The sequence below is a fragment of the Typopeltis vanoorti genome, chromosome 2 (genome assembly GCF_054136105.1).
Source record: "Typopeltis vanoorti isolate ZY-2024b chromosome 2, IOZ_Tvanoo_1.0, whole genome shotgun sequence".
NCBI classification, from domain to species: Eukaryota; Metazoa; Arthropoda; class Arachnida; order Uropygi; family Thelyphonidae; genus Typopeltis; species Typopeltis vanoorti.
In genome coordinates, this window is record NC_143550.1 from 22,263,466 (window position 1) to 22,291,266 (window position 27,801).

Genomic DNA, 27,801 nt, shown 5'->3' on the forward strand with positions numbered 1-27,801 from the left:
AAGTTTTTATGATTCCAAATTTTGGGAAAGGATGGTGGGTAGATTGTTGTTCTATGTAGCGACCTGTGAAGGTCAGTTTACAATGGATGGAGATAGTTCACCTGAAGAAGAACAGTAGCAGGACATTGAGACATCTAGTGAAGCCAATTTGTTCTTTTCTTTTCAATGGTGAAATTTATTCTTCAGTGTAGATTATTTTTGTTAGAAAGTCTAGTAAGCAATGTTCCTTCTAAGCTATGTGCATGCACACCAGTTGAAAAGGGAACAAGCATACATAGTAGCTGTGCATTTTTGCTTTCAGAATTTCTAACTTACAGTGAATCATTTCTTAATGCACCATAGAAATGTATTATGTGATAAATCATACTTGTTACTTATTTAGTAATTTCTCCATTGTTTCCACTGAAATATTACTCTAACGTATTCCAACTTAATACACTAATTAGTTACATTTAGCCTCTGCCATGTGGGTGAATTGCCACTGATATCAGTAAGTTGCAGAGGCATGTTTCTTTAGAGCATTGTTTCCCAAACTTTCAGAATCCCCTTCTTCCTTTAATAATATTATTTCATTCAAAAATTAATAATTATAAAGGTATTTATTTTTTAACATTTAATATAATGAATTACAAGCATGTGAAACACTCAACAACTCTTACAAACATGGAACAGTTTCTTTAGTTATGTGAATCCATAGCAAAAACAAAAATTGTGAAATTAAATTTTTAGTAATAAAAAAAATTTTAAGTTTAATGAATGAATGAAATTGTTGGTTGGGAAGAACTTAGGTTGGTGAAATCTAGTTCTGTTGTGCCTTTCAAATATTCCATTTTTAACCAGTGACTAATATTAAAGGGTTTAAGAAATGTGAAAGAGAAGGATAGCATAGAATAATTAACTATTTTAATATTAATCATAATTAGAATGCAATTCGAGAATTGTTGATAATCAACACAACTGTTAAAAAAAAAAAAGTATTATCTGAGCACATAACTTGTACATCTATCACAACTTGTGAAATGAACACGATTAAACATGTACAGATGCACACAGATATGAAACAATCGCTGAGCACCATGTGTCCTCAGTGATTGTATCAGTCTTCAACGAGACACAGGTCTAACAAAACAGTTGATGCATGCCAAGAGACATGCTGTTTAAAATTCCTTTAGGTTTTTTTTTAGTTATTAAAAAGTTACCGAATACAGTGACATATATATAAAAGATAATCAGAATTAAAAAAAAAAAAAAAAAAGTGCCTCTTATCTCCTAGACCTTTTGCAGACTCTTAAGAATATTCATACCACACTTTGGAAAACACTTGAACTCTTGCAGAAGGCGATGAATTTTTGTAGCTTTCAGCAAATTTATTTAGTGCCTGCAATTTTACAGGTTTTTGCTAGTCAAAAAAAGGGCAGCATTATGAGAAATATTACATTACAGGTTTTGGTGTGCTAAACTCTCAAAATGTCACTTCCAAAATTATAGTGGAAAAGAACTGCAAATTCATTTTAAATTTGAGTGGCTGGACAAATTAACATTTTGTTTATAAAGTTGCATATGTGCAGTATTTCAATAGCTGAAGGAGTAATTATGTTCTAACTTATAGAGAGAAACATTTTAGCATGCGATAAAAAATCTTTTAACAAAGATCCTGTCATCAATTTTAGGCATATCAGATTAACACGTTCATTGCCAATCGCGCGATGCGAGTTTTCACCAAAACGGCAGATTACACGTTATCGCGTGGACGTAGCTAACTAAATAAAAAAAATAAATAAAACAAAAAAAAAAATTGGCCACCACACGAAATTCCAATTTTCAGCTTGGCAATGAACGATATCATGGAATGCGAGTTCTCACTAAACGGCCGATCACGCATTATCGTGTGGACGTCGCTAACTAAATAAAAAAATTTGGCCGCCACACGAAATTCCAATTTTCAGCTTGGCAATGAAAGTGTTAAAAGTGTATGGCTTGTGGCATTTGCAGACTGGAAACTTTCACACAAAATGTTTCTCACATGCATGTGGGCCAACAAAAATTAGTGGGAACATTGTGAAGATAAATGGTGAAAATGTAATCGATGTATTCTTTTCTGTGGAGAAAATATTACAAGAACACCAGTCTTACATTGTTTATAAGAAATCTGAGAAATCAAGTCTAGCAAAACATGGAATCACCACCAGCCACAGAATCTTCTGGTCTAAGATGTGCTTACTCCACTGTTGCCAGTTCAAGTTTAAATAAATGTTCAAAGAGTGCTGAAACCCTGTTCCATCATTCTAACCAAATCATAACAACTGCTTATCCATACCAAAAATGTTTTTCTTGTAGAAAGGCTTATACGCTGGTTAAACATGATTATTAAATACTTAAGGAATTGACAGCGTATACTTTGCCAACAAAGGTTGGTCGACTGGTAGAGCCACTGCTACTAATGGCTCGCAAAAAGTTAAGCAGCTTTGAGCGCGGTTAGTAGTTAGAAGGAGAAAATCATTCGATGGTGTTGGCACAATCTCTCTCAATGAGTCTTTGGACTCCCTGGAGGTGTCAGATGATAATACTAGAATATAAATTAAATTAAACTTTAATATATACTTTCCAATATTTCGGCAACATCACATTGCCATCTTCATGGGAACTTGAGATAAAGACACGTGCACACAAGTACTACACAACAACAAATGAGAAACGAAGCGAGGAAGCTACCGTTTTCCTAACGTCCTGATGGTGCCACCTAGTGGGTTATATTAGGTGTTCTTGGCCTTTGGGCTAAAGTTCTCTTGATGTATGTTTTCCCAAATTTGGTCTGTCGCATGCATCCAAATTTGTTGAGGCTTGGCATGTTCCTAAGGGCTGAGGCTGATTCCATGAATAGTCTTTCATATTTGAACTTGCTGCAGTGTATTAATGTGGCAAGTATCCAGAGCATGGTCTGCAAGCCCAGAGCTTTACTGGCTGTACACTGGTGAAATCGGATGTAGTCCTTGTGTTCTGAGATTCTGATATTTGCTGTCTTGCCTGTTTGGCCAAAATAGGACAATTTACAGCTGCAAGGAATCAGCCTCAGCCCTTAGGAACATGCCAAACCTCAACAAATTTGGATGCATGAAACTGCCCCAAATTTGGGAAACATACATCAGGAGAACTTCAGCCCAAAGGCCAAGAACACCTAATATAGTCAGCTAGGGGGCACCATCAGGACTTTAGGAAAACGGTAGGTTCCTCGCTTCGTTTCTCATTTGCTGTTGTGTAGTACTTGTCTGCACGTCTCTTTATCTTAAGTTCCCATGAAGATGGCAACATGACATTGCCAAAATATTGGAAAGTATATGTTAAAGTTTGATTTAATAATCATGACTACATAATGTTGTTCCTTATGCCATCACTTGGTTCATATATTTTAAATAATCCATTCACACTGTAACGTTCTGCCTAATGTTTGTCTGCCTAACAGCCACTGATGACCTGTAATAAGATTGAAATAAATAATTTTATTTTAATCCTTGTGTCCATGTGTAAGAGTCTCATTTTGTGGCAAGTGTTGCTAAAACATCACTTGAACTTGGACTGGAAATGGATGCTTGACTATCTTACTCTCATTTTTATTTTATAGGCTGGGGCAAAGTTCAGGAAGATTATGGAATGGTAACTGAGCTGATCTCCGTGCAAATATCTATAGAGAAATATAAAGTAGAAACATTATCTCCAAGATAGCAGTTATTAAACTAGTCTGGGTAGTGATCCCTTTCCCATAATGCATAATGTTATAATACATATTATAACAGTATTATATTATAAGACTGCTTGTCTATATACAAGCAGTCCAGTCGTGAAGATGCTTCACATGCAAATTTTTTTTTTTTTACACTTCAATAAAGGATTAAACCAAGAATACGATTTCTTGGGATCTTTAATTTATGGCTGCAATGTGTCATTGATGTATACAACTTTTTTGTCAGGAATGATGAAAGAATTAGGGCATCTCAAAATCTACCTTAACAACTTGCACCGAAACATAAAATTCACTGTAGAATTTTATGATAATCTAAATTGGAACTAAACATTCTGGATTCACCCACAAAAAAAAACAACAACATTGGAATATATAAAATTCACTGCTCTTTCGACATATGCTACATAGGCCAGACAGGATGTTCTAGAGAGAGAGAGAAATATCCGTATGTTGAAACATGTAAAAGTAGAAAAGAAAACAGACTGGGATTACCTGTCATACAACTAACAAAGGGCACAATGTATTATTGCAAAACATGTAAATGCTTGTACATTGATCATAACTGTTTTAAAAAATGCTGTGCATTTCTTAAACCTCACATTATAGTAGACTCTAGACTATCCAGAGCCCGGATTTTATCACGGAGAATTATAATAATACAGTAATTCTCCGTGATAAAACGAGGAATATGTACTGTAATTTACTTTGCCAAGGCGTTGCAAGTGGGCGTTTGCTACAATCCTCCTACGTGCCATGTGCATAACACAAGGTGAGACATGCAAAGTGTGGATTTCCCCGCTTCGTCAGTTGTGTATCGGATGTCCACTGCAGAATACGTTTGCCACTGTTCCTGGTTACGTTAGTAAATTGTTAGTAAAGAGATTCGAAACCTATCACTTGTCAAGTCTTGGAAAATTCTTTTGGACCATGAAGGTGGACATTTCAACCTTGAACCCATGTGTGAAACCGAATTGGAAGATGAAAACGATAAACTTGTTTCGTTGCTCAAAATTGTACCGAGCTGTGACAATGTCAATGCAGAGGACATTACAGAATGGATGTCAAACGACAAAGTTGATGAAATAACTGACAACGATATTGTGGAAATGGTGACACAGGGGGGAAGAGGAGGAGGAGGAGGCATCCTTAGATGACAGGAAAAATCTCATCCCACATTCAGAAGGGTTCAAGATGATTGAGGCAGCGCTGCAGTACATTAGTGAGCAGGAGGAAGTGACGCCATCTGATATCATCTGCTTGCGTAAGTGGAGGGACATTGTGTTGTGGAAGAGGACTAAAATGGTGAAGCAGTCATCTATCAAGGACTTTTTCAAAAACTAAAAACTGTAAGTTTTGACTCTTTCATCTTAGGCCTATCTTTTCACATTTGTGTGAAAAGGTAGGCCTAGAACTCCGGCCTATCTGGCTTTTGTGTTATCCGGCCTGCCCTTCCGCCACATTAGGCTGGATAGTCGAGTCTACTATATAGTAAAAACTAAGGCCTGATGCTACATCAGGTTTGGTCTGTGTTTATTAAAATCTGTGAACTTCGGATATGACCTGCATTATGTCACAGAACATGACAGTATTAACTTGTGCTTGTTCCATTGCATGTATATTGTTTATTTCAACTGTTTTCACTCTGTTGATGTGTATTACTTTTAACAGAAGTTTGTAATTTTTTTGTGTGATTATACTTTTTTTTTTTGTTAATCAGTTCAGTTCTACTCAAACCTTTTCTCCTAATGATGTGAGTGATAACTTATGAAACTAGTTAAGTTTTATTATTTTTCATAAAGCTAATTCTCTTTGCTAAATATCGCTATATTGGCATCTTAACAATTTTCTAAAAGTATTGTAGCTCAGCTAAGGATATGCCTGGATAATTTGCTTACTTTGGACAGTGGTGGAGAGCTGTGTAAGTACAATATAAGAATTATGAACATAACACACAATACCCAGGGAGTTACCCAAATGTTCCCAAACTGATTGAAACACAAAATACAGATTTAAGTACAGATCACCATTGTTTCTTTCAAAATAGTGCTCTTTTAAATAGTACACAGACATTTAAGGAATTCAACCACTTTTATGCGAAATGTAGAACTAATTATGACAACTGACTAATCATAATGAAGCAGTACAATAATACCTGCTGGCAGCAAGTTGTATTACCAACTGTCTGCATCTTGCATTATGCCAAGGTCTGGATTAGCAGATCATACTTCAGATACCCATGTCTTATGCCTAACTGATGCAGATTTGCAACAGTTAGACATAAGTCCATAAAATAACCATAACTTTTGAAAGGCTTTCTATTGCATTTGCAAGGACTTTGAGCCATTTGCTCTTCAGTTGGTTGGAAAGGCCCTAATATGAATCCTGCCTAGGATGCCAACCTTTATAAGAATGTTTCACTTGAAAGCAAGTTGGCCAATTTCATACAGAAGGCAGGGTTTATTGTCTTCTAAAAAAAAAACAGAGAAAAACTGAAGATATTGTGGAACCAAGTGTGCAGGAGTGGTCTGAGATAGTGGTCAGCACTGGTGGGGGGCCTGCTCACAAACTACCATTTTATGGTTTGCCTTCTACCATTTGTCTCGGCTCTTTGTATATAGTCACCTCTCCTCAGATTTCCCCAATAATTCGGGAGTACCACAGCTCTGTACCATAGTACTTCAGAATTGGATACCCATTCTCTTCCTCGTAATTGGCATTACTGAGATAATGTCAATTACAAAGACAAAAACAGGTAAGAGCCTACCAAATAATAAGTATAGGATGTTATATTTAAACAATGATCAAAGAAAGGAAAGAGTAGTAATAGCATTCAACACCAAACACGAAGATAAACTTCTTCATTGGAAGGTAGTTTACAGTAGTGATGTTGGCTCATTTCAAAATGGTGGAAATGGACAATGAACCTTATTTGTGCCTATGGTCCCAAAGAAGGTTCTTCTAAGGAAGAAGTCGAAGAATTTTTCGTGTCATTAGAACAGGCAGCTGAGTAGGAAATGAATCCCACCAGACAAATGGGTGTCAGTTCAATGTCAGTAAATGTAAAGTCATTCACTTCGGCATGATTAGATATCCAATATCGTATTATATTGGTGGGATTAGGCTAGAAGAAACTGATGAGACTAGGGATCTTGGAGTGTTAATAGATAGGATGTTGAAGTTTAGGGGCCATGTGGCAAAGATTGCAAATACAACTCAAAAGATAATTGCAACGTTGAAATGAATGTTCACATGTAAAGATAAGGATGTTATTTTGCCTCTTTACAAGGCCTTGATGAGACCTCACTTGGACACAAAATGATATCAGGATTGTGGAATATTGATTATGAAGACAGATTGAGAATTTGTGGACTGCAGACACTAGCAAACAGGAGAAAGAGGGGTGATATGATTGAGACTTGCAAACTTCTGAAAGAGTCGTACAGGATTTCAATTTATGGAGGGTGGGGAAAGGACGAGAGGGCATCCTTGGAAGCTGAGAATGAAGGCTGCCAAGAAGGGTGTGAGGGCTAGATTTTTCTCTCAGAGGGTGTTGCGTGATTGGAATGGATTGCCATTGGGTGTTGTGAGTGCAAGCAGTGTGAATGAATTCGAGAATAAGTATGATAGCTGGTGTGTGTAGTATGTGGCTTCCCTCTGAGTCTCTAATTCTTTGGAGGTCTCTCTTAATAATAATAATAATATAAAAAAATATGGGAAAAAGAGCAAATCTAATAATATTAAATACCGTATATGTCTGCATATAAGACGACTCTCAAATACTACAGAAAACCCCCTCGAAATCATGGGTCGTCTTATACGACGAGTATAAAAAGGGAAGCTTAATTTCTTGGATGAACATTTAGGTAGTTACAATACATCGTTATATAAAAAAAAAATAGGCAGCATTTATAAACAAATCAGATTAATTTTAGTTTCATAAATTTATTTAAAATATTACAATAGATGTAAAAAACAAAAAAAAGTCTTAAAACAAATAATTAACTTCAATTTTCATGTTAATTTTCTTCATCTGTTGAAAATAGTTCTTCAGCTTCATTGTTTAAATGATCGTCATATGGATCCCACTTCTAATCCGGTGAATTGATTTCATTTTCATCGTCATCAATGTCCCACAACAGATCATCTTCCATGCCATCCATAAGATTAGAGATACCACACTTTTTAAATGATTTTATTACAGTCTCTACTTTTTGGTTATTCCATGCTTTGATCACAAAATTGCACAACATATCAAGTGATGCAGCGTGCATAGATCCCTCATTTGTAAATGATTTTTCACCAGTCAACATACAATTATTCCACTCTTCTCGCATGTGATCTTTAAATGGTTTGTTCAAGCAGACGTCTAGTGGTTGCAATATTGAAGTTAAACCACCTGGTATAACAGCAATTTTTGTGTTATTTTTTTTTTTTTTGTAGATGACTTTTAGTATTCTCAGTTAAATGACTATGAAACATGTCCCATACTAATAAACTGCGTTTCTTTATTATACCGCCTGGTCGTGTGTTCCACACATTATTTATCCATAATTTCACACCATTTTCGTCCATCCATCCTTTTTTGTGAAAATGTACAAAATCACCTGAAGGAAATTTTATCTTGGGTTTAGTTTTACGTTTGAAGATGATCATTGATTTTAACTTGGTATTTGACAATAGAAATTTATGTTCTTGTCTCAACTGAATAATAAATTTATGGAAACTGGTAAGTTTGTGGTCGAGATCTGGTAATTTTTATGCAATTTTCATTTTTTGTCGTATTACCAGATTTTGTCTGTTCATGAAACGATTATGCCATTCTGAAGTAGCTTGAAATTCTATACTTTCATCCAGATTCAATCATCACCATTTTAGTGCATATGCTCTAATCATATTTCTTGTAACAAGATAACCATTCTGCCTTTGTTCGAATACCCATTCTGCAACGTGATTTTTCAGTTGCGGCCATTCAGTGATCCCCGTTCTCATTGCACATTTTTTCTTTGGCAATTTTTTTTTAAATATCTTCTTTCTTCCTCCATTCTCTTACTATCTTCTCAGTTATGTCAAACTTTCTTGCAGTAGCACATTTATTAGTTTGCTTTGCCATTTTAATTATCCTTATTTTAAATCGAGCTTCATACTAAAGTCTAAAATTTAGGCCTCATATTATACGCCGGTTGTCCTATATGCTGACATACACGGTATTTGCTGGATTTCTGCTCAGGACATGGACCAGTCATTACTAATACTATGTTCATAATAAAGATATACATACACAACATAAGTTCATGTGCAGAGAAAACACAAGAAATAAGAAAAATCCTCATTGGCTACATCATTGTTGATAGCGATTATCTTCATGCTGGTTCAAGATATAAGAGTGTGAGGATTTGAAATTTGTAGTGACCATTACTTAGTGCTGAACAGGATAAAAATGGATATTACATTGAAAAGAATATGTAAGAATGTTTTAAAAAGAATTCAAGTTGAGCAGCTTTTACAAGTAAACTGTAGATGTGTTTATACAAACATTATTGAAGAAATTTTGAAGCAGTTTGAAAATAAGAACCATACCTTTCAGTCTCAGTGACAAACTCTGAAGAAGACATTAAATGATTCAGCTAGGGAGGTGTGTGAAGAAGTTGTCTGTATGAATAGAAAAATAAGAACCCCCATGGTAGACACGAGAAGTTAAAGAAACAGTTCAGGAAAAGAAGAAAGCAAACTAACAACTAAGTTTGCAGATGCCCTCCCTCAAAAAAAAAAAATAATAAATATGCAGAGAAAAATGTAAGAGAACAAAGCTATGTGTGAAAGTAGCTAAGCAGAAGTCATTGGAAGACTAGGGTAAGAGTATGGAAAATAAATATTAGGAAGGTGGCAAAATGTTCTCTTAGAAATAGAGGAAAGAGTACTGTAAAAGAAATCAAAGATAATGATAAAGGTGATATGAAAATTGAAGATATGGATATCCTAGATGTCTGGAGTAATTACTTTGAAAGACTGCTAAACAGACCAAGTAGTGATAGAACAAAATTTTCAGGAGAAATGCAAAGAGGAGTATATATCAATACTTGAGGTAGAAAAAGCTGTCAGAAACTTGAATTGTGGAAAAGCATGTGAACTAGATGATATTTGACATGGACCTAATACTACCCCCTAAATGCTTAAGTAGGGGAGAATAAAAGTTTTGCGGTGAGTACATTGCATAATTCAGAGGTTCTGGTCAGAAGGTTGAATTTCAGATGATTGGAGTACAGTTGTAATAGTTTAAAAAAAAGGGAATAAAGCTGAATGTGAGGATTAGAGGAATTTCTCTTCTAAGCATACCAGGTAAGATGTATGCAAGGATACTTGAAAGAAGATTGAGAAAGATTATGGAAGAGAAACTTAGAGAAGAATAAGTTGGGTTCAGGCCAAATAGAGGCTGTCAAGATCATATTTTCACTTTGCAACAAATAATTGAGAAATCATGCGGGAATATGACAAGGATCTATACTTAAGTTTTGTAGATCTGGAAAAGGCATATGACAAGGAGCCCAAAGAAAAGCTTTTCAAAACACTAAAATTATATGGGATAAATGAAACATTAGAGAAATACGTAGTCTATATTTACATTGTCAGTCAATAGTTAGAATTACAAGAAATACAGGAGGATGGTTTGATTTAAAATCTGGGGTAAGACTAGAATGCAGACTATCTCCACTCTTTTTCATCATCATACATGGATCACATTATGAAAGAAAGTGGCATTAGGCTGATATTACAATTGGATATCAAACTTAGCTTTTTGCTTTATGCAGTCAATGTTGTACTTCTAAACATCTATTGAAAGTCTCCAGGATTCTCTAAGTAAACTGCATAACAGCTGTAACAAGTTTGGCATAAAAATACACAGAAACATTTAACATGTCAACTGCATTCTGAATGGAGAGCCTTTAGATCAAGTAAAATATTTCAGCTTTTTAGGCTCAGTTTTTTTTTTTTTTTTTTACTGAAGATGGCAAGTTAAATCTGAAACTAGACAATAGAATAAGAAAATCTGGTATGGTAGGGTAGCCAACTGAATAAATTTATATGGAGTAAGAGAGAGAAATCAACCAAAACACTAAACTAGTAAACACTGTGTTCAAACCAGTTTTTAAGTTATGGATCTGAGAAGTTTATTCAATAAGAAATGCAGTACGTGGTTTCTTGTAAAGGTTAGAGAAAAAGCACTTGATCAAAGAGAAACCATAGATGTGAGTGTTCTGAGAAAAATTAAGGGAATGAACAGATGGTTTCAGTGGCAGAATCATATTAAAAATGAAGACATCAGAAAGGAACTTGACATTATTAGCATTCAAGAATGTGTAAGCAGAGCTAATCTAAGATGGTATATCCACTTAAATAGAATTGGTAAAGGAAAAGTTAGTAAAACAGGTGTCTGATGGCAGGAAAGACACAGAAGAAAACCAATATCTAGGTGGGTTGACTCAGTCAGAGGTGCCTTAAAAGTAAGAAATGTTAGTTCTGACGAGAAATAGACTTACTTGGAGGGAAGTCATAGATAGGAGATTAATAATAATGTAAACTTAATCATGTATTGCTGTCATAGTAGGCTGAACACATCTCACTCAGAGGTACATGTCAGGAAATTGATGATGATTCTCATTCTAGTAATGGAATTATAAATACATATATAAAAATATATGATATCTATATGTAATGTAATATGATATATTCCATTCCCCTCCTTCATTGTTACAAATGAAATGCAGTACGTGGTTTCTTGTAAAATCTTGCACTACTTTCCCTTTTATTTATATATATATATATATATGTGTGTGTGTGTGTGTGTGAATCTGATCTCCAAACAGGATAAGATTTTTCTTCTTGGACTTGATTTTACGTCTGCAACCTCTTTAAAAAAAAAAATCCTTTTCTGCTCAGGACACTACTCACCTGTAGAACTGCTTTACAAAACATAAATCTACTCAATCTTGTAATACTGCTTTCAAATTGGCAGTGTTGCTCCAGAAACTACCCTAAAAGTGCTAGATTCTGATCAGAACAGGATAATCGAACGAATTGCCAACCTCTCACTCTCTTTCTGATGATTCACTTCTCATGTATTTTGCCTTCTTCTATAAGTATTTTTAAAGGCAATGTTCTGAACTGGGTACTGCCATTCCTCCACTTTTTTAGAAGAGGTGTATTAGCAAAAGCAGCTGCTGATCAGTAAACCTATTGAATAAACTTCTCTTCCTCATCTTTCATTCCATCTACCTCTGTTCTTTGGAAAAACTCCTTAATTTGTCTATCCTAAAGATTACAACCTTCAGCTGTTCAAGAACATAAGACTCCTCATTTCTCATAGCATTCCAGCCTTCACGTGCCACTCGTATGTTGATGTGGGTTTTTGTAGTGTTTGTTGTTAAGGATAGATTAAAAAAAAGAAGAAAGCTGTCATTGATTAAAAAATACAGTTTAAATGTATAATCCAAATAAGTTAACCTTCTTTTTCTGCTTTCAGTAGAGACCAGCTTTCTCCCACTTTCGTTCATAGTTGATCATTGTAGTTTGCTTGTAGAAATAATATAAGACTCATTACATTCATTGAACCAGAAAAATTTTGAACTACAAGCCATAGAAATTCATGGAAAATGAACAAAGAACTTTGCAGATGGGTATTTTTAGCATAAGAGACAAATTTGTAGATGTCCATTTTTAGGAAAACTCCAGAAGAAGGCTCTAGGACTATATATAATAGAGATATAAAGCCATACAATTATTATGTATAGTGGTTGTATGATGTACATTAGTTGTAGATTTTTTTTTCTTCAATGTTATATGTTGTATTAGTAATATTAGTTTAGTTAAAACATGTTTTTATAGATCTATTCAAATATACTGCAGGCACACTACCTATTTTCCAGCATCCTTGGTTCCAGAGCGTTGCAGGATTAGCCGTTTTTCCAGACCAAACCTAGGTCATGTAATAATAATTCATCAGTACACCTTTGATCCAATAATTATACATTTCCCATGTTCTCTGAAGTGCCATGTACCTAGAAAATTAAATGTTATTTAAGTGATTAAATGAAGTACATTAGTATAAAATTAAATAAGAATCATCAGGATTCAGAATAATATAATTTCAGAACCCATACTGAATAAGTCATTTCTTTGTTAGTGTTCATCCAGTTGGCCACATTTTCTTCATTAAGTGTACTTGGTATGCCCTGGGTGCAGATCCCTTAACACATCACATACTCAAACAACTCAAGAACAACTTTCTTGATACATTAAATCCTGTAAAATCATTGCCAGTGTTTCCGTTAGAATTATCAAGCATCAAGACATGCCACAACTTATGCCAAGTATTTTTCCTGTAGTATTTACACGTGTGCCTTATGTAAGTCACTAGCAAGATACCAAAGCACATCTTTGATGTTAATTTCTTTACGAAATGTCTACCGACTTGCCAGCATTTTCATCTGACAAATATTTCAGTAAAAGTGAGTGATACTTAGCCTTCACAGAGCATAATATTCTTTGTACGTTTGTCTTGGATAAGGAATGTACAGTTTGGTTGTAAATACACCATATAAACTTTTTCTTACACAGGAGTTCAGATCTGGAGTAAGCTGAACAGTAGTCCAGAATGTGAAGAATCTTGGCAATCTTCAGGTAGGCCTATAGATGTGCATTTTCATCAACATTATACACCCACTAGGGACTTAGACACTCGTCAGTTATAGGTTTACCAATCATCTGCATACTCAATAGTTCCTTAGTGGTTTGCAGACCATTTTTCACTGAACATCACAGAGAGAAATTCCATGATGCTTCTAAACATTTGAAGCCATCCTTAACCACAGTTACTCACATTAATTAAGTGAGCAATTGCATCTCTAGTGGCCCCTGTGAAGTAGTCCAGTGGTCACAGGAATTTCAAATGTGTTCTTATAATTTTGTCTGGACTGAAGGAAGTACTGGAAAATTAGTGGCATACCTGTAGTTGTAATCTAAGAAAAAAAGGATTGAAATAATTCATACAGCATCTTTTAACACAGTTCTAATTAAAATGTTGTTTAAATTATTCTAAATATGTTAAACTTTATTTAGTTCAGTATATTCAAGTTATGGTACAGGCCCAGGAAGAATAGGAACCCTTCATAGCCCTACTCATCCAGTGGTAGCAAGACCACATCTGTATATGTTTCCAAGGCCGTCCATCTTTAAACAGAGTGCTTATGCTTTGTTACCATCTCCTGGATGCAGCTCATCTGGACCTGCCGACTCTAGTCAAGTGGAAACCTGGCGATCTGAAACATTAGTTTTAGTACTGACTGAATTCTGGTTAAATCAAAATTCTCTGGAAAATCGAAGAAATAGTTTGAGCCAGTCTGTAGTAAGCAAACTTGATTTTGGTCAAAAATCTTATACATAAAAGCAGCTATTCTTTTTCTATAATTTTAGTAAATAGGCCAGTTGGATTTTATTAAGATTTCTCTGAATGCATTTCATTGCCTGTCTCATATTGTAGGTGACAGGAATTTTATTCCTCATGGAAACTTGAGGTTTTCACCATCTCATACACTCTCAAGAGGTGAATAGGATACTATGATAGCACTATATGAAAAGTTTATGTTATCCTCACAAAACAGGGGGTGGGGACTTATTAGAAACGACTGTGAAAATAGCACTCCCATTTTCATAGTTGTTTAGAAAGTGTTTTTTTTTTTTTATATCCCTATCTCTTTCCCCCCCCCCCCCCATCTCTATACATGCACATGAAATCACAACACCTTAACATTACAGTTGCATGTGGAGAGGGGATTAAGCAAAAAGGAATACATGTGCTTCTTGAACAGCAGGATGTAGTCTTTGGGGAAAATAAAGGGAAGGATGTTGTAAAGAATGGAAGGATGCATTCATGTAAAGAATGGAAGAATGGATAGAATAAAAGAGGAGAATGAAAAATTGGTTCAGTAAATTTGAAACTGAACTCTGTATGACTGTCTAGCAGTTGCTTGTGATTTTATGTTTAGGGGATGGAGAAATCATGATATGGCCAATCCTGTTTTTTTGTAATAGTGATATCCATAAAATTGCCTAAAGACAAATGATAGAAGCATAATATCTATGAAAAAGTGGTTTTAGTAAGTCAGAGAAAAAAAAAGTTGGGTGTATATTGGATGGATTTAGGATTTATATAGTATTAAATTGTAAAGGTGAGAAGTAATTTCAAGCAGACAAGAACATCAGTTTTTTTTTAGAAGTTCTTCAGCTTCCAAAAGTTGGGCATATGGATGGATTTAGCATGAGTATAATATGTTTCTGCCAGAGTAAGGAGAGCAAAGTAAGATCTTTCTTATGAGAAAGAATATTGGACTATTTTGGTAGGGTTGAAACTCACAAAATTGTTCTCACACCAGTAGTAAGTTGATTACTATTTAAGACATTGGTTAAAGATGAAGAAATGAGGGCTGATTTTAAAGCATGGTTTGTTTGTAAAGAGAAGGAATGGGACATGTATTTCTTGAATATGTATCATTCAAGTGTGAACAATATATTTTAGTGAAATTACTTACCTCTGCACAATGGCATATTTCAACAGCAATATTGGAAATTTAAGATGGAAAGATGGAAGGACTTGTATGTTACTGATGTAACCTGAGATATTATGCAACATCTTACTAGCAACAGACAAATGGTTTTGAAAATAGCATCTGGGATCAGATAAATGGTGGAAAATTCAAAGTTATGGATTAATCAGGATTGACACTTTCCATAAGGTTAAAGAATAAAACAAAAGTTAAGTTCATTTTATGGCAATTGATATGCTGATATCAGTCTTCTTACAAGAATGTTTTGAGAAAACAAATAACTATTAATAACACAGTCCAACACAATTTTTGCTGACTTTTATACGAGACTTGTTTTTTACTAATTTGGGTGCACTGATTTCAAATATCAAACCCATTTTTCTCTATCACATCAGGTTTTTCCTCTATGGCATTTTCTTTTTGCTAATTTGTAAGTTTTTGATAGTTTTAAGGAGGCAGTACTATTTAGAGGATCAAAAAAATTGATTTTTTAATATTATTTTCTGAAAGTATGTACTTTTAAAAATCTGTTCCTAACTTTTTATCAAGAAATTTGAAAAATTCCCGAAGATATAGCCTATTATTCAAAGCGGTGCACTGATCAGAATCGGAGCGCTCGCTGCTCTCGCTTGTTAGTAAACGAATAAATGCGTAAGAACCTGCAACGGCATGTATTGGCGCTTTGAATGTGAGAGAGGCTGATAATTAGATACATAACTAAACAATATTCATTAAAATTACAAGAATATTTATAAAAAAATAACAATTTTACTTGCACATGAGTTTCAGGGAATAAATTTTTGTTTGTAGCAATTTCTGCTGTGTGTTCTGTTTTGGCAATCCCTTTGAATACTCCAACAGTAGTCGGCCATCATGTGAGAATCCCATCTTCCATAGTTAAGTCTTGATGAAATCTTTCGCCTTGTTCATCGCTTACAGCACCTAAATTCTCAGGAAATCTATCAAGATGACTGTATGGGAAATGAAGCTTTATGCTCATGTTGCAACCTAAGCGCTGGAAATTTTCAAGCATTGTTTCCACTAGATCTTTGTAATTGCATGCTTTTTTGGTTCCAAGAAAATTATTCGCAACCATCGTAAATGAGGTCCAGGCCTCTTTCTCAATTTCGTTCATAGAGTTGATGAAATTTTGGTCTCTCATTAAAGTTCTAATTTGTGGTCCATCAAATACACCGGCTTTAATATTTTCATAACTAAGTCATGGAAATTTTTCACATATGTATTGGAAACAGTTACCTTGTAAATCTAAAGCTTTAACATTCTGCTTCATAAGACCTAGTTTGATGTGTAGAGGTGGAAAAATGATTTTTTCTCTGCCGATTAAAGGTTGATTTCTAACATTCTGTTCTCCAACATTTAAGGATATTCTAAGAGGCCAATGTTTCTGACTCCAGTGTTGGTTTTTAGCTCGACTATCCCAGAAGCACAGAGAACACGGAAACTTTGTATATCCTCTTTGAAAGCCAAGTAAAAAAAGCTCACCATTTTAAGATCCACACAGATGATCCAGTTATGGTCTGTATATTTTAATAACTTCAGCACCTTTTTAATGCCCTCATATGTTTTCTTTAAGTGGACTGAATAGCCAATAGCAATTGAGCCATATACATTCCCATTGTTTAGTTAGACACACTTGAGACTTCTGCTTGAACTGTTGATAAATAAATGCGACTCATTTGGATGATATTGTACAACACTCATTTCAGTTAGTAAACCTGACACATTGTTACAGTAAACAAACCTACACTCATGTTTAAAATGTTGTACAAGATTACTTTCCCTGCTGTGATAAAAAGTTATCTTCGCATCTTGCTCCAGTAAGTTTTTTTTCATTTAATCTTGAAGCTAACAATTCCAATAATTCCTTTGATAGGCCCAAATCTCTCACTAAGTCATTCAATTCTGCTTGAATAAAACGTTGTGGTCCAGAACTAGAAATTAAATTTTCATTGTCTAAATCAACATCCGGGTCTTGCTCCTCAGGACCATCTGGCATATCCCGATCATGCTCGTTCTCAAGTAAAGGAAGTCCTTTATAAATTGGCATGGCTATTTCATTGGAATGAGCAACTGGCCGAATTGCTGAGTTGAGATTTGGATACACAATTTTTTTCTTATTCTTCTTATTATAACCAGAAGTCTGAACTAAACAAAAATAGCAATCATCTGCATGATTTTTCGGTTCACGCCAAATCATTGGAATGCCAAAAGCTAATTTTGGCGTTTTCCCTTGCTCCACTGTCATAAATTTTCTATACATGACTTACACACTTTATTTGGACCCCATGACTTGTCCTGATGTGCAATTTTTACGTCAACATATGCAAAGTACACTTTCTTAACGAAATCAGTGATATTTGTCCTTTGACTGGGAACAGTAAAGCTGCCACAAATGTAGCAGAAGGAATCTACACTATTGACACAATTTTGAGTAGTAGACATGATGTATTTTCTTCACTGCCGACTAACATGCAATTAACAAGACAAAAAAAACCAGAGACTTTATTGAAACGTTATAAGTGCTCATCATACTTTCACGATAGATTAACGATTGACTGATTTCGATCGTTCTTTGTCCGCTATGACGCATATAGCATTCATTTGTTTTAGGCAGTTGTCATCGCCTACTTTTCATCACCTAAATGTATTAGGTTGGTTATTGGCCTCACTAGCATTTAAAGTGCCAGTATGTGTCATTGCAGGTTCTTACGCATTTATTCGTTTACTAACAAGCGAGAGCGGTGAGCACTCTGATTAATTTTTTGGCTCTTTGGCATTCAGAATAGGTAAATACACCAAAAAAAGAAAAATCATAAACCCATCATTACAGATGGGTCTTCAGCAATACTATAGATAGCATTTATGGCCAGTGAAAGAAAGTTGTGAGGTATAGGAGGAAGAGTAGCAAAAGATCTGTCATTTTAAGTGCATCCTCCAACCTTAGTCCAGTAAGAGCAGGAATTTGATCTAGCCATCTACTGTGGAGCCTGCTTCTTATCACCTTGCCCTGCATGATGAGTTTTTCACTGTTCTTCCATCAGGCAAATTTTGGACACATCTCAAGAAGTGGTCTCTCTTCTTGAGATGTGTCCAAAATTTGTCTGAGGAGTCTTCTCTCCACCATGTTATTGCAGAGCCTCATTTCAAGATGCAACTGATCTAGATGTTAGTTTTTTTCTCTATTCAAGGAATCCAAAGCATCTTCTTCTTCCAGGTCCTTGTTATAAAAAAAAATGATTTTCTTAATTGCCTTCTTCACTGTTAAAGATTCTGAGCTATAAAAAAACCACTGAGAAGACCACGGATCTAGCCATTCTGATCTTTGTCGATAGATATTTTTCTATTCTTTCACATCTTATTGAACTGAGGCATTGTGGATCTTCCCATTGTAATCTGTCTTCTTATTTCCTCTATATGTCTTGTTGGTAGAGAGCAATGAGCCCAGATAGATAAAATGATCAACTTTATGTTAGTAAGCAATCTTGAAGTATTTCCATTATGATTCTTATTTAGGATCATCATCAACATCATTGTTTTATTGATGTTTATCCTGAGTCCATATGCTATGTGATTGTTTTTCCAAGATGTTATTTTCCTTTTCTGTTGTTAGTACTATATCAGCAGCATATCTTAAGTTATTGATTCTTGAGATGCCTATTAGTATGCATCTATTCTAGTCATCCAGAGATGTTTTGATCTCTACACCATAAAGATTGAAGAGTCCAGTGAATAGTAAACAACATTAAATGGGTTTACGTGTTGGCAGTTCATGATTAGTTTATTTAACAGTTTTAATTCGCAAAATTTGCAAAAGAATAATAAGAAAATAATTAATATTTAACTTATTTTTCTGATTTTGCTGATTATATCTAGCATCTTCAGACCTCAAAAACAGTTTGTCACAGTACATGAAAAGCGACAATTAGATAACAGTGGGACCAGTTTAAAAATTCTAACAGACAACACTAGGAGCTAAAGTCCTATTTGGCACCACCTATTATTGGTAAAAGAGACAGTTAAGAAGTATTAATTTGATCCTAAATGACTTTCTCTCAGATTTTTGGTAAATTGATACAGCCATACTTGTGGATGTTTGGGAAATTCTTTAAAGCTGCTGCTGATTCCAAAAACAGTCTCTCTGGCTTATAATGACTTCTATGTAGCACTTTTTTTTTTTTCATTTGATGCTATGTGAAGGTGTTCCCAAGGAATGGCCTGCTAGTCCTGACTTGCCATAATGATGGTAATGAATATCTTTTTTATGCTCTCCAAGACAATGTCAACAGTTCCTGTCTGTCCATAGTAAGTCAGGGCACTTCATACACTTGATTTAAGGAGAGAGAGGGGTATCCCTTTTACAACCTTGCCGTACTCCTGTTTTTGTAAATAACCAACCTGAGAATGTGTTATCATTTATTATTGTCAAGTTGACTTATAACTGGATAAGATGTTAGGGAAAGCTGTGCTTAGACATTATTTCAGGCATCAGTTTCCAATTTGCAGTGTGGCTTAGGTGAAATCAATAAAGCATAAGTATCCAGGGCTATTGAAATTCTGTTGATTTTTCTATAAGTGTCTGAGATTTTAGATTTGGTCTCTGACACCTCTTCCCTTAATGAACCCTGCCTGTTCTAAACAGATATAAGCCTTCAAGTGTTTATTAATTATTTCTTTGATAATACAGAGCATGATTTCACTTGCATTTGAGATTAGTGCTATTTTTCTTGGTTCTTCATCTTTTATGGATTGGCATAAAGACTCTTCACCCAACCATTGGTCAGATGCCAGGCACCATACTTGAATGCATAATTTTAGCATTCAGTCCCTGCTATGCCAATTCTCTTTATCATCTCACTATAAATTCCATCAATACCTGTTGCCTTTCCAGTTTTTATATTTTTGATAGCTAGTTCCACCTCATCTCCTGAGGATAGGAATTTCATTTTCCCATGTTGATTTCAAGTATTCATTATCTATCCGAATTTTTGTGTAGATACTCACAGTATTCTTTCCATCTCTAAAAATTTTTCTTTTTTCATTTAGGAGGTGCTCATTTGTAATTTGTGTTGTAGTTTTGCCTTGAAACTATTAGAGAACACTTTGATATTTGAGAGAAACTTTGTTTTATTACTGTCTGCATGGGACTCTATCTCCTCACAGCATTTTATTACTGTATGTTTCTTTGTAATAATTATTGTTGCTTCATTGACCAATTCCTGTGGATTTTACAATGTTTTATTTTAATGATTTTTAAATGGATCCTAACATTAGCACTCATCAATTGGTGATCTGATCCACACATGGTCTGCTCTGGAAAAGTCTTTGAGTTTTGTACCATAGTTTTCTGTCTGTTTCTAATCATTATATAGTCTATTTGTTTTCTAAGCCTATCTCCATTGTAATGTTTTCTCTTATGTTGTTGAAAAAATGTGTTCATGATGGACAGTTCATTCTCAGGGCAAAAATCTATTAGCGTTTGTTTTTTGCCTCTAATTTCTTCCCATTCTTAATATTTTCCTAAGGTAGATTAACTTGTTTCTTGACTAATTTGATGTTGAGTTGAGAAATGGATCAATTTGGTTAACGTCATAGTCTCTCAACAGTTGACTTGACTGAGGATGCATGTTCCTTTTTCCTGTGTGCACAGAGGTGCCACCTTAGTATTACAGGTTGGTGGCTGCCCAAGTCTATTTTGAAAACATAATACATTTAGGGTCTCATAGGTTAATAGCAGAATGGTTTCCCTTTGCCTTCTCTACAACATCACATTGCAAACAAAGTTGATCATTTCAACCCTGCTCGTGTGGGTCCATTCTGCTCAACTAGGGCTCTGCCTTCCATAAGTACTAATAGATCTGCTTCCATCTATCAGGGTGAAGAGATTCTTTAATGTTGGTCCACAACTTGCTATGTTGCAGTACCATTATAGGAGATATTTGAGGTGTTTTATAGGAATGTTATCGCCACATCCCAATTTATTCTGGTAGCTTTTCTGCTTGTCCATATTGACTTATTTGGCTGATGATTCAGCCTTATTCACAGCTATCCAGTATATCCAATGGATTTTTCCCCCAAATCCACTGGAGACAGTGGATATAGCAAAAGTGCTTATCCCACCATTATAGGATAATCTGGAGCAAGGAAACCATCCACTATAACATGCAGTGAATAACCAGAAAGGAAATTGGCAACCTATTTACAAAAGGCTGAAGGTAGACCATAAATTGATATCATGGCAAGACCTGACCAAATGCTCTGGAAATGTTTCTCCATATCTTTTCATGGTTTGTGTCCAAAGGTGGATAAAGTCTACTGTCCACGATCTGTGGCAGTCAGTACAGAATGCATATTAGCGATCACTGGTTAGTGTACCTTCAGGTAGTAAAGAAGTTGGTTATTGATGATCTCCTTTTTTTTATTTTATTTATTATTATTTATTTTTTATTTTTTTTGAGAAGTTTTGATTGAAGAATGAGAAGACCAGTTGGATGATAGTTTGGTTGACTTTTATCTCCCTTTTTTAATATGGATGAGCTGCACATAGTCTAGCTTCCATGCTGTCAGATATCTACTAGATAATTATGCATTTTTTTGTAGGTGATATCACATGGATATTAATTTTGGAATACAAATTGTGAATACAGTTTGGGTGGAGATTCCATGTGGAACAAGAAACTTATTGTTATCTAGAATATGAAGAATTTTTCTTCATTGCAAAATCAGAAGAAAGATGCAGTGAGCTATTCACGATATAGTGAAAGATGATTTTCCTTCGTTGTCTGTACAAGTTCAGTTATATCTTTGGATGCTGTTAACATACTATTATCTGAATGAGAGATGGGGAGGAGTATGGAAGAGGTTATTTTCAGTAGCTTCAGAAAACACGTCCTCCTTTTTGAGCAGGATGTGTTTTCTGCATTTAGCCCTTTAAAAATCCGGTTTGGATTTGATGGTTTCTGTTGCACATGTTGCAGGATATAGTGTAGGCTGAGTATGAAGCTTGGGTGAATTTTTATGTGGATTGCTTTGACATGTTTGTTAAACCAATATGCTTGGAGAAATTGTATGTGAATAGTGGTTTGGAAGTTTTGCATGATGTGAGGATGAAGCCACTCTTTACAGGTGAGGATTGTTTCAGTTATTTGTTTAACATGGATATTTAGATCAGGAGAGTAGTAGCAGTTATCAGATTATGAGAAAGAGGTGTAGGAATCATGCAGTTCATCCCATTTCATCCCAGTTCTGTGATACTGTTGGGGTACCACAGAACACAAGAACTATGATTGGCTATGAAGGAAAAGGAAAACAAAAATGAGTTTATGGTCAGTTACTGAAAAAGAAAACTGATAACTAGTGTATTTGGAGGGGGAACTGGTTAACATGAAGTCCAGGATGTTGAAAGAATGATGAGAATTATCTGATATTCTCCATAAAAATAACATTTTTAGATTCACTTTCTTAATATTCATGGCTTTAATTCAGACTCAAATTATGTGCAGCACTTCTTACATGCATCAAAACTGGAGTAGTTTGTTTCTTCTAGGCAGTACGACTCCTGTGAGAAGGGTGGTATATGTGCATTCATCTGCCTGCTGAACTTAAAATCTTCCCTGTACAAACTGCTCCACTTCAAAAATTTCCTTGCTACTTTGCACCACAATTCTGACATTTACTTTGCCTTTTGATTATTTTTAAATGTTATTTTTCTATAGGCACATTACCCAAACAGATAGCATCATCCTTGGAAATGTCACAGATCAGGCCAGAAGATCTTTAATTTTTTTTAGAAGCTGAAGTAACTCCTACACAAACAAGCATAGAAAGAACCTGTAGCATGATGAACTTATAATTGGCTATCAAGAAGAAAGTATAGTGTTCCTTCTTTCCTAACCTTCTTATACCCTACACCCAGCACTGATGTATGCATGGTGTTGAGTGGATTGGTAAAGAAAGGACCTTTTCACGTGCTTGTTGAAAGCTGGGTGTTGCAAGTTGTTTGGGAACACTTTGTGAGGAAGGCTGTTCCAGAGAACTGAGACAGATGAAATAAAAGTGGAAGTGGAGGAGCAGGTTAAATGCATTTGCAGTTATACTATAAAATAATGTTGATTCTGTTAAAACACAAACTACAACTTTGTTTTAACAAGCCCAATGGAATGTAGAAGAATGATAGCAGATGTCAGTTTAGTGAAGCAATGTCCATAGAAGGTATCTCTAGAGAAGTCCTGCAGTTGAAACAGTCTGTGAAATAGTGGCTGAAGTAAGTCAGAGAAGGGTCATCAGCTGAATAGTTTTCCTCTAAACAGCATCAAGAACTTTTAGGTTTTTGATGCATCATTTCAAATCTGTGAACAGTATTCTAAGGATAGATGGATTTGCAGCAGAAAGTTAGTAGCTGTATGGATGAAAAAAGTTGCAGTCTTGAGCAGAAAATGATGCTTTTTTTTAGAAGCTGTTGATGTAATGTGTTTATGTCAGAAAAGGCTAGAAATAAATCTTAGTCCAAGGAGAGAGATTTATTCCTGTCCAGTGATTAGCTTGTTATCAATTGAAGATAAGGAAAGGAGAATTGAGGGTTTTTTTTGAGGAAGAGGTCTTCAAGAGCTTATAGCTTTGAATGTTTAACTACTGCAGGGTTTGTTGAATGAGCAGGATGAACAACATATACTAACAAAACAGTTGATAGGATTATTGATCAGTGAGACAGTCATGAAAAGACTTGAAATTGGAATTTTAGGAATGAGTGAAGTTAGGTGGCCAGGATCAGGCAAAACTCAAGTCTATGACATGACAATGTATCACTCTGGAAGTTGTGAAAACAACCATCAAAACTGAGTTGGAATAATAATAAACAAAGAGATCAATAAGTCACTGTTGAGCTTCATCCCTTACTCAGATAGGATGATGTTATTAAAACTGAAAGGACAACCACTAGATGTTAATCTTATACAAGTCTATGCCCCTACTGCTGACAAGAGTGATACAGAGATTGAAGAATTTTATGATCAATTAAAAGAACTAATGAAAAATACAAAAAAAGAATGATATTAACATAGTCATGGGTGATTTCAATGCTAAAGTTGGGAAAGGTAGAAGTGGAGATGTAGTTGGCGAACATGGACTGGGCACAAGAAATGAGAGAGGTGACCGTCTTTTTCAATTCTGCCAGGAAGAGGAGCTAATAATCACAAACACATGGTTTAAGCTACCACCTCGGAGATTGTATGCTTGGCGATCACCGCAGGATAATAATGGAAATATAGTCAGAAACCAAATTGATTACTTACTAATTAATCAACGATTCCGAATCAACTCCACTATCCTAGTGCAGATATTGCTTCTGATCATAACCTACTGGTGGCAGTGTTACAACTTAGACTGAAAGCTATGCTTAAGAAACATCAACAAAAAAGGTTTGATTTGGGAAAATTAAAAAACACAGAGATAAGAAGCAAATTGAGTCAAGATCTGAATCAAGAGCTAGCACTTATCAAGAATGATGACATCACGAGGGTTGATGAATCGTGGGACAAATTGAAATCTGTCTTCATAGAGAAATGTACCAATACCTTATGTCCTAATAGAGCAGTAAAAAAGAAAGATTGGATGACTGATGAAATTCTTTCTCTCATGGATCAACGCAGATCATATAAAAATCATAATCCAACAAAATATACAGAGGTTCAGAAAATTATTAAACTCAAGATCAAAAAAGCAAAAGAAATCTGGATGAATGAAAAATGTAAAGAAATAGAAATTCTACAGGAAAAACATGACAATTTTAATCTACACAAAAAGATGAAAGAGACCTCAGGTATATATAAGAAAAAACAATTCTGTATCCTTCGAAACAAAAAGGGAGAAATTATATCCAAAAAGGATGACAAAATACAAGAATGTGTGAAATATATAGAACTCTTTACTGATGACAGATAGAACCCAGAAAATACTTATGAACATATGGAAGGTCTATGCATTCTAAAATCAGAGGTAGAATGTGCATTGAACTCAGCTAAAAATGGTAAAGCCCTAGGACCAGATAGAATACCGGCAGAAATAGTAAAGTTATTAGAAGGTGACAACATTAACATATTAGTAAAGCTATTTAATAAGATCTACGATACAGGCATAATCCCTCAAGACTGGTTACAGTCGACCTTCATCATGCTACCTAAAAAAGTAAATGCGAAAACTTGTAATGACTATAGAATGATCAGCCTAATGAGTCACGTTCTCAAAATGTTTCTGAAAATAATTCAAAAAAGAATATACAGAAAATGTGAAGACACCATCAGTGATAGCCAATTCGGCTTTAGAAATGGCTTGGGAACAAGAGAGGCTCTTTTCTGTTCTCAGATCTTATTTCAAAAATGCATCGACCAAAACAAGGTAATATTCATTTGCTTCATCGACTTCGAGAAAGCATTTGACAAAGTCCAACATGCTAAAACGATTGTACTATTAAAAAGAATTGGATTAGATGGTAAAGACATCAGGATCATTGAAAACTTATACTGGAACCAAAAAGCATCTGTTCAAGTTGATGACATTATTACAGACTCCATTAACATCAAACGAGGAGTAAGGCAAGGATGTGTGCTGTCACCTCTTCTTTTTAACATCTACTCAGAAGCCATATTTCAAAAAGTCTTGGAAGGAAGAAAGGAAGGGATTAGTGTAAATGGTGAAATCATCAGTAACATCCGATATGCCGATGATACAGCTCTTCTGGCTGACAATATTCAGGATCTTCAAAATCTTTTGGAGCTAATAAATGCAGAGAGTGAAAAAATGGGATTAAAAATAAATATCACCAAAACTAAATTCATGGTCATAAGTAAGAAACCAATTTTTAATTTAGCACTTTCTTTAAATAGGAAACAAATAGAAAGAGTGGCAAAGTTTAAATATCTCGGATGCTGGTTAAATGAAGATTGCAATCCAGAAATGGAAATAAAAGTTAGAATTGAAATGGCAAGAAAAAATTTTCTCTTGATGAAATCAACACTGTGTAACCGCAGTTTAAACTTAGAGCTTAGAATACGCACGGTTAAATGCTATGTATGGTCTGTACTACTGTATGATGTAGAAACTTGGACCTCGAAGAAAACATCAATAAAAGACTTGAAACTTTTGAGATGTGTTATACATATGAATGGTAAAAATCCCATGGACAGCAAAAACGTCCAATCAGGAAGTACTGAAACAAATGGGGAAATCACGTGTACTTTTAGATACCATAAAAAGGAGGAAAACTGCATATCTTGGTCACCTACTTCGTAATGAAAAATATAAGATACTTCAATTGATTATAAAAGGGAAGATAAATGGAAGAAGAGGACAAGGAAGACGAAGAAAATCTTGGCTGGCAGATATCAGACAGTGGACTGGTATGAACTCTGAGAGACTGCTCAGAATAGCTGAGAATCGCTCAAAATTTGCCAAGGTGATCGCCGACCTCCGATAGGAGATGGCACTCAAAGAAGAAGAAGAGACAGTCATTTATGTACAGGAGAAAGAGACTAAGCAGTAGAACAAAGCCGTAGGGAACACTTGCATTTATGTAGAAGTTGAAAGAGAGGAAGCTTTTACCATGCCATGCAGTGAATTACTGGATAAAAACCTGGTAATTCACTTTACCGGTAAAGGTTGAGTAAATATTGGAAAGTTACTGAGCAAATCTCGGCTGCAGATAATGATGAACAGTGTAAGTAAGAGATCTGCTAAGGTGGCAGAATTCACACTGGTGGTCATTGATACCAAGTGTTCATGCTTGGTATATTCATTTCCAAATCATTTATCTTGATTCTTGCTGCTTTGTTTTGGGTGTTGCCAAATCCAACCTACTTTTCCTTTTGGCTGCTGCTGAGAGTCTGTATTTTTTACACAAAAAAAAAAAAAAACCTACATTTTTCTCATTATCCCCTCTCACTTAAAAGATTTAGGGGAGGCACTAATGAACTACTGTATGCAAAATTGGTTTGGACATTTATCTTAAGAAAAGAGGATGATTTAGGAAGCAGTTGAAGCCATAAAGCAAGCTAACACCAATAAGAATTATGATCTTAATGATTTCTGAGAAGATATGAATAGCTTCTTTTCCTCATCCTTGACAAAAAGTTTTTTAATAATTAAAATATATCCCAGACTGTGACTTTAAGAGTTCTTTTTTATTGGTTATTGTTCTCAACAACAAAATTAACTGAAAACATACATAAACTGTTCATTTTTGGTCTAAGCTGTTAAAACCGAGAACTTTTATTGTTAAAAGACCATAAGATTTAATGATTACAAATACAAAGAGCCAACAAGTTTCACTAGCCACTGTCTAGCATTTTCAAGGCTGTACTGGTATGAAAACAAATGCATCATATTACATGAAAATATACACTTTAGTAACTGTTAGGCTGTTACATTTGAAAATTCATGTTTGATGGCGTGCAT

The 27,801-nt window shown here is 35.0% G+C and overlaps 1 protein-coding gene across 3 annotated transcripts in view; it reads left to right on the forward strand.

Moving 5' to 3' along the window:
• Positions 1-27,801, forward strand: part of LOC150108870 (sphingomyelin phosphodiesterase 4) — a 295,822-nt gene that overhangs the window by 121,723 nt on the left and 146,298 nt on the right. For all 3 annotated transcript variants that reach the window (XM_090403908.1, XM_090403915.1, XM_090403923.1), the window contains exon 7: positions 13,853-14,138. In XM_090403908.1, the coding sequence (XP_090260034.1) occupies positions 13,853-14,138 (286 nt within the window). The remainder of the gene's footprint in view (positions 1-13,852; positions 14,139-27,801) is intronic.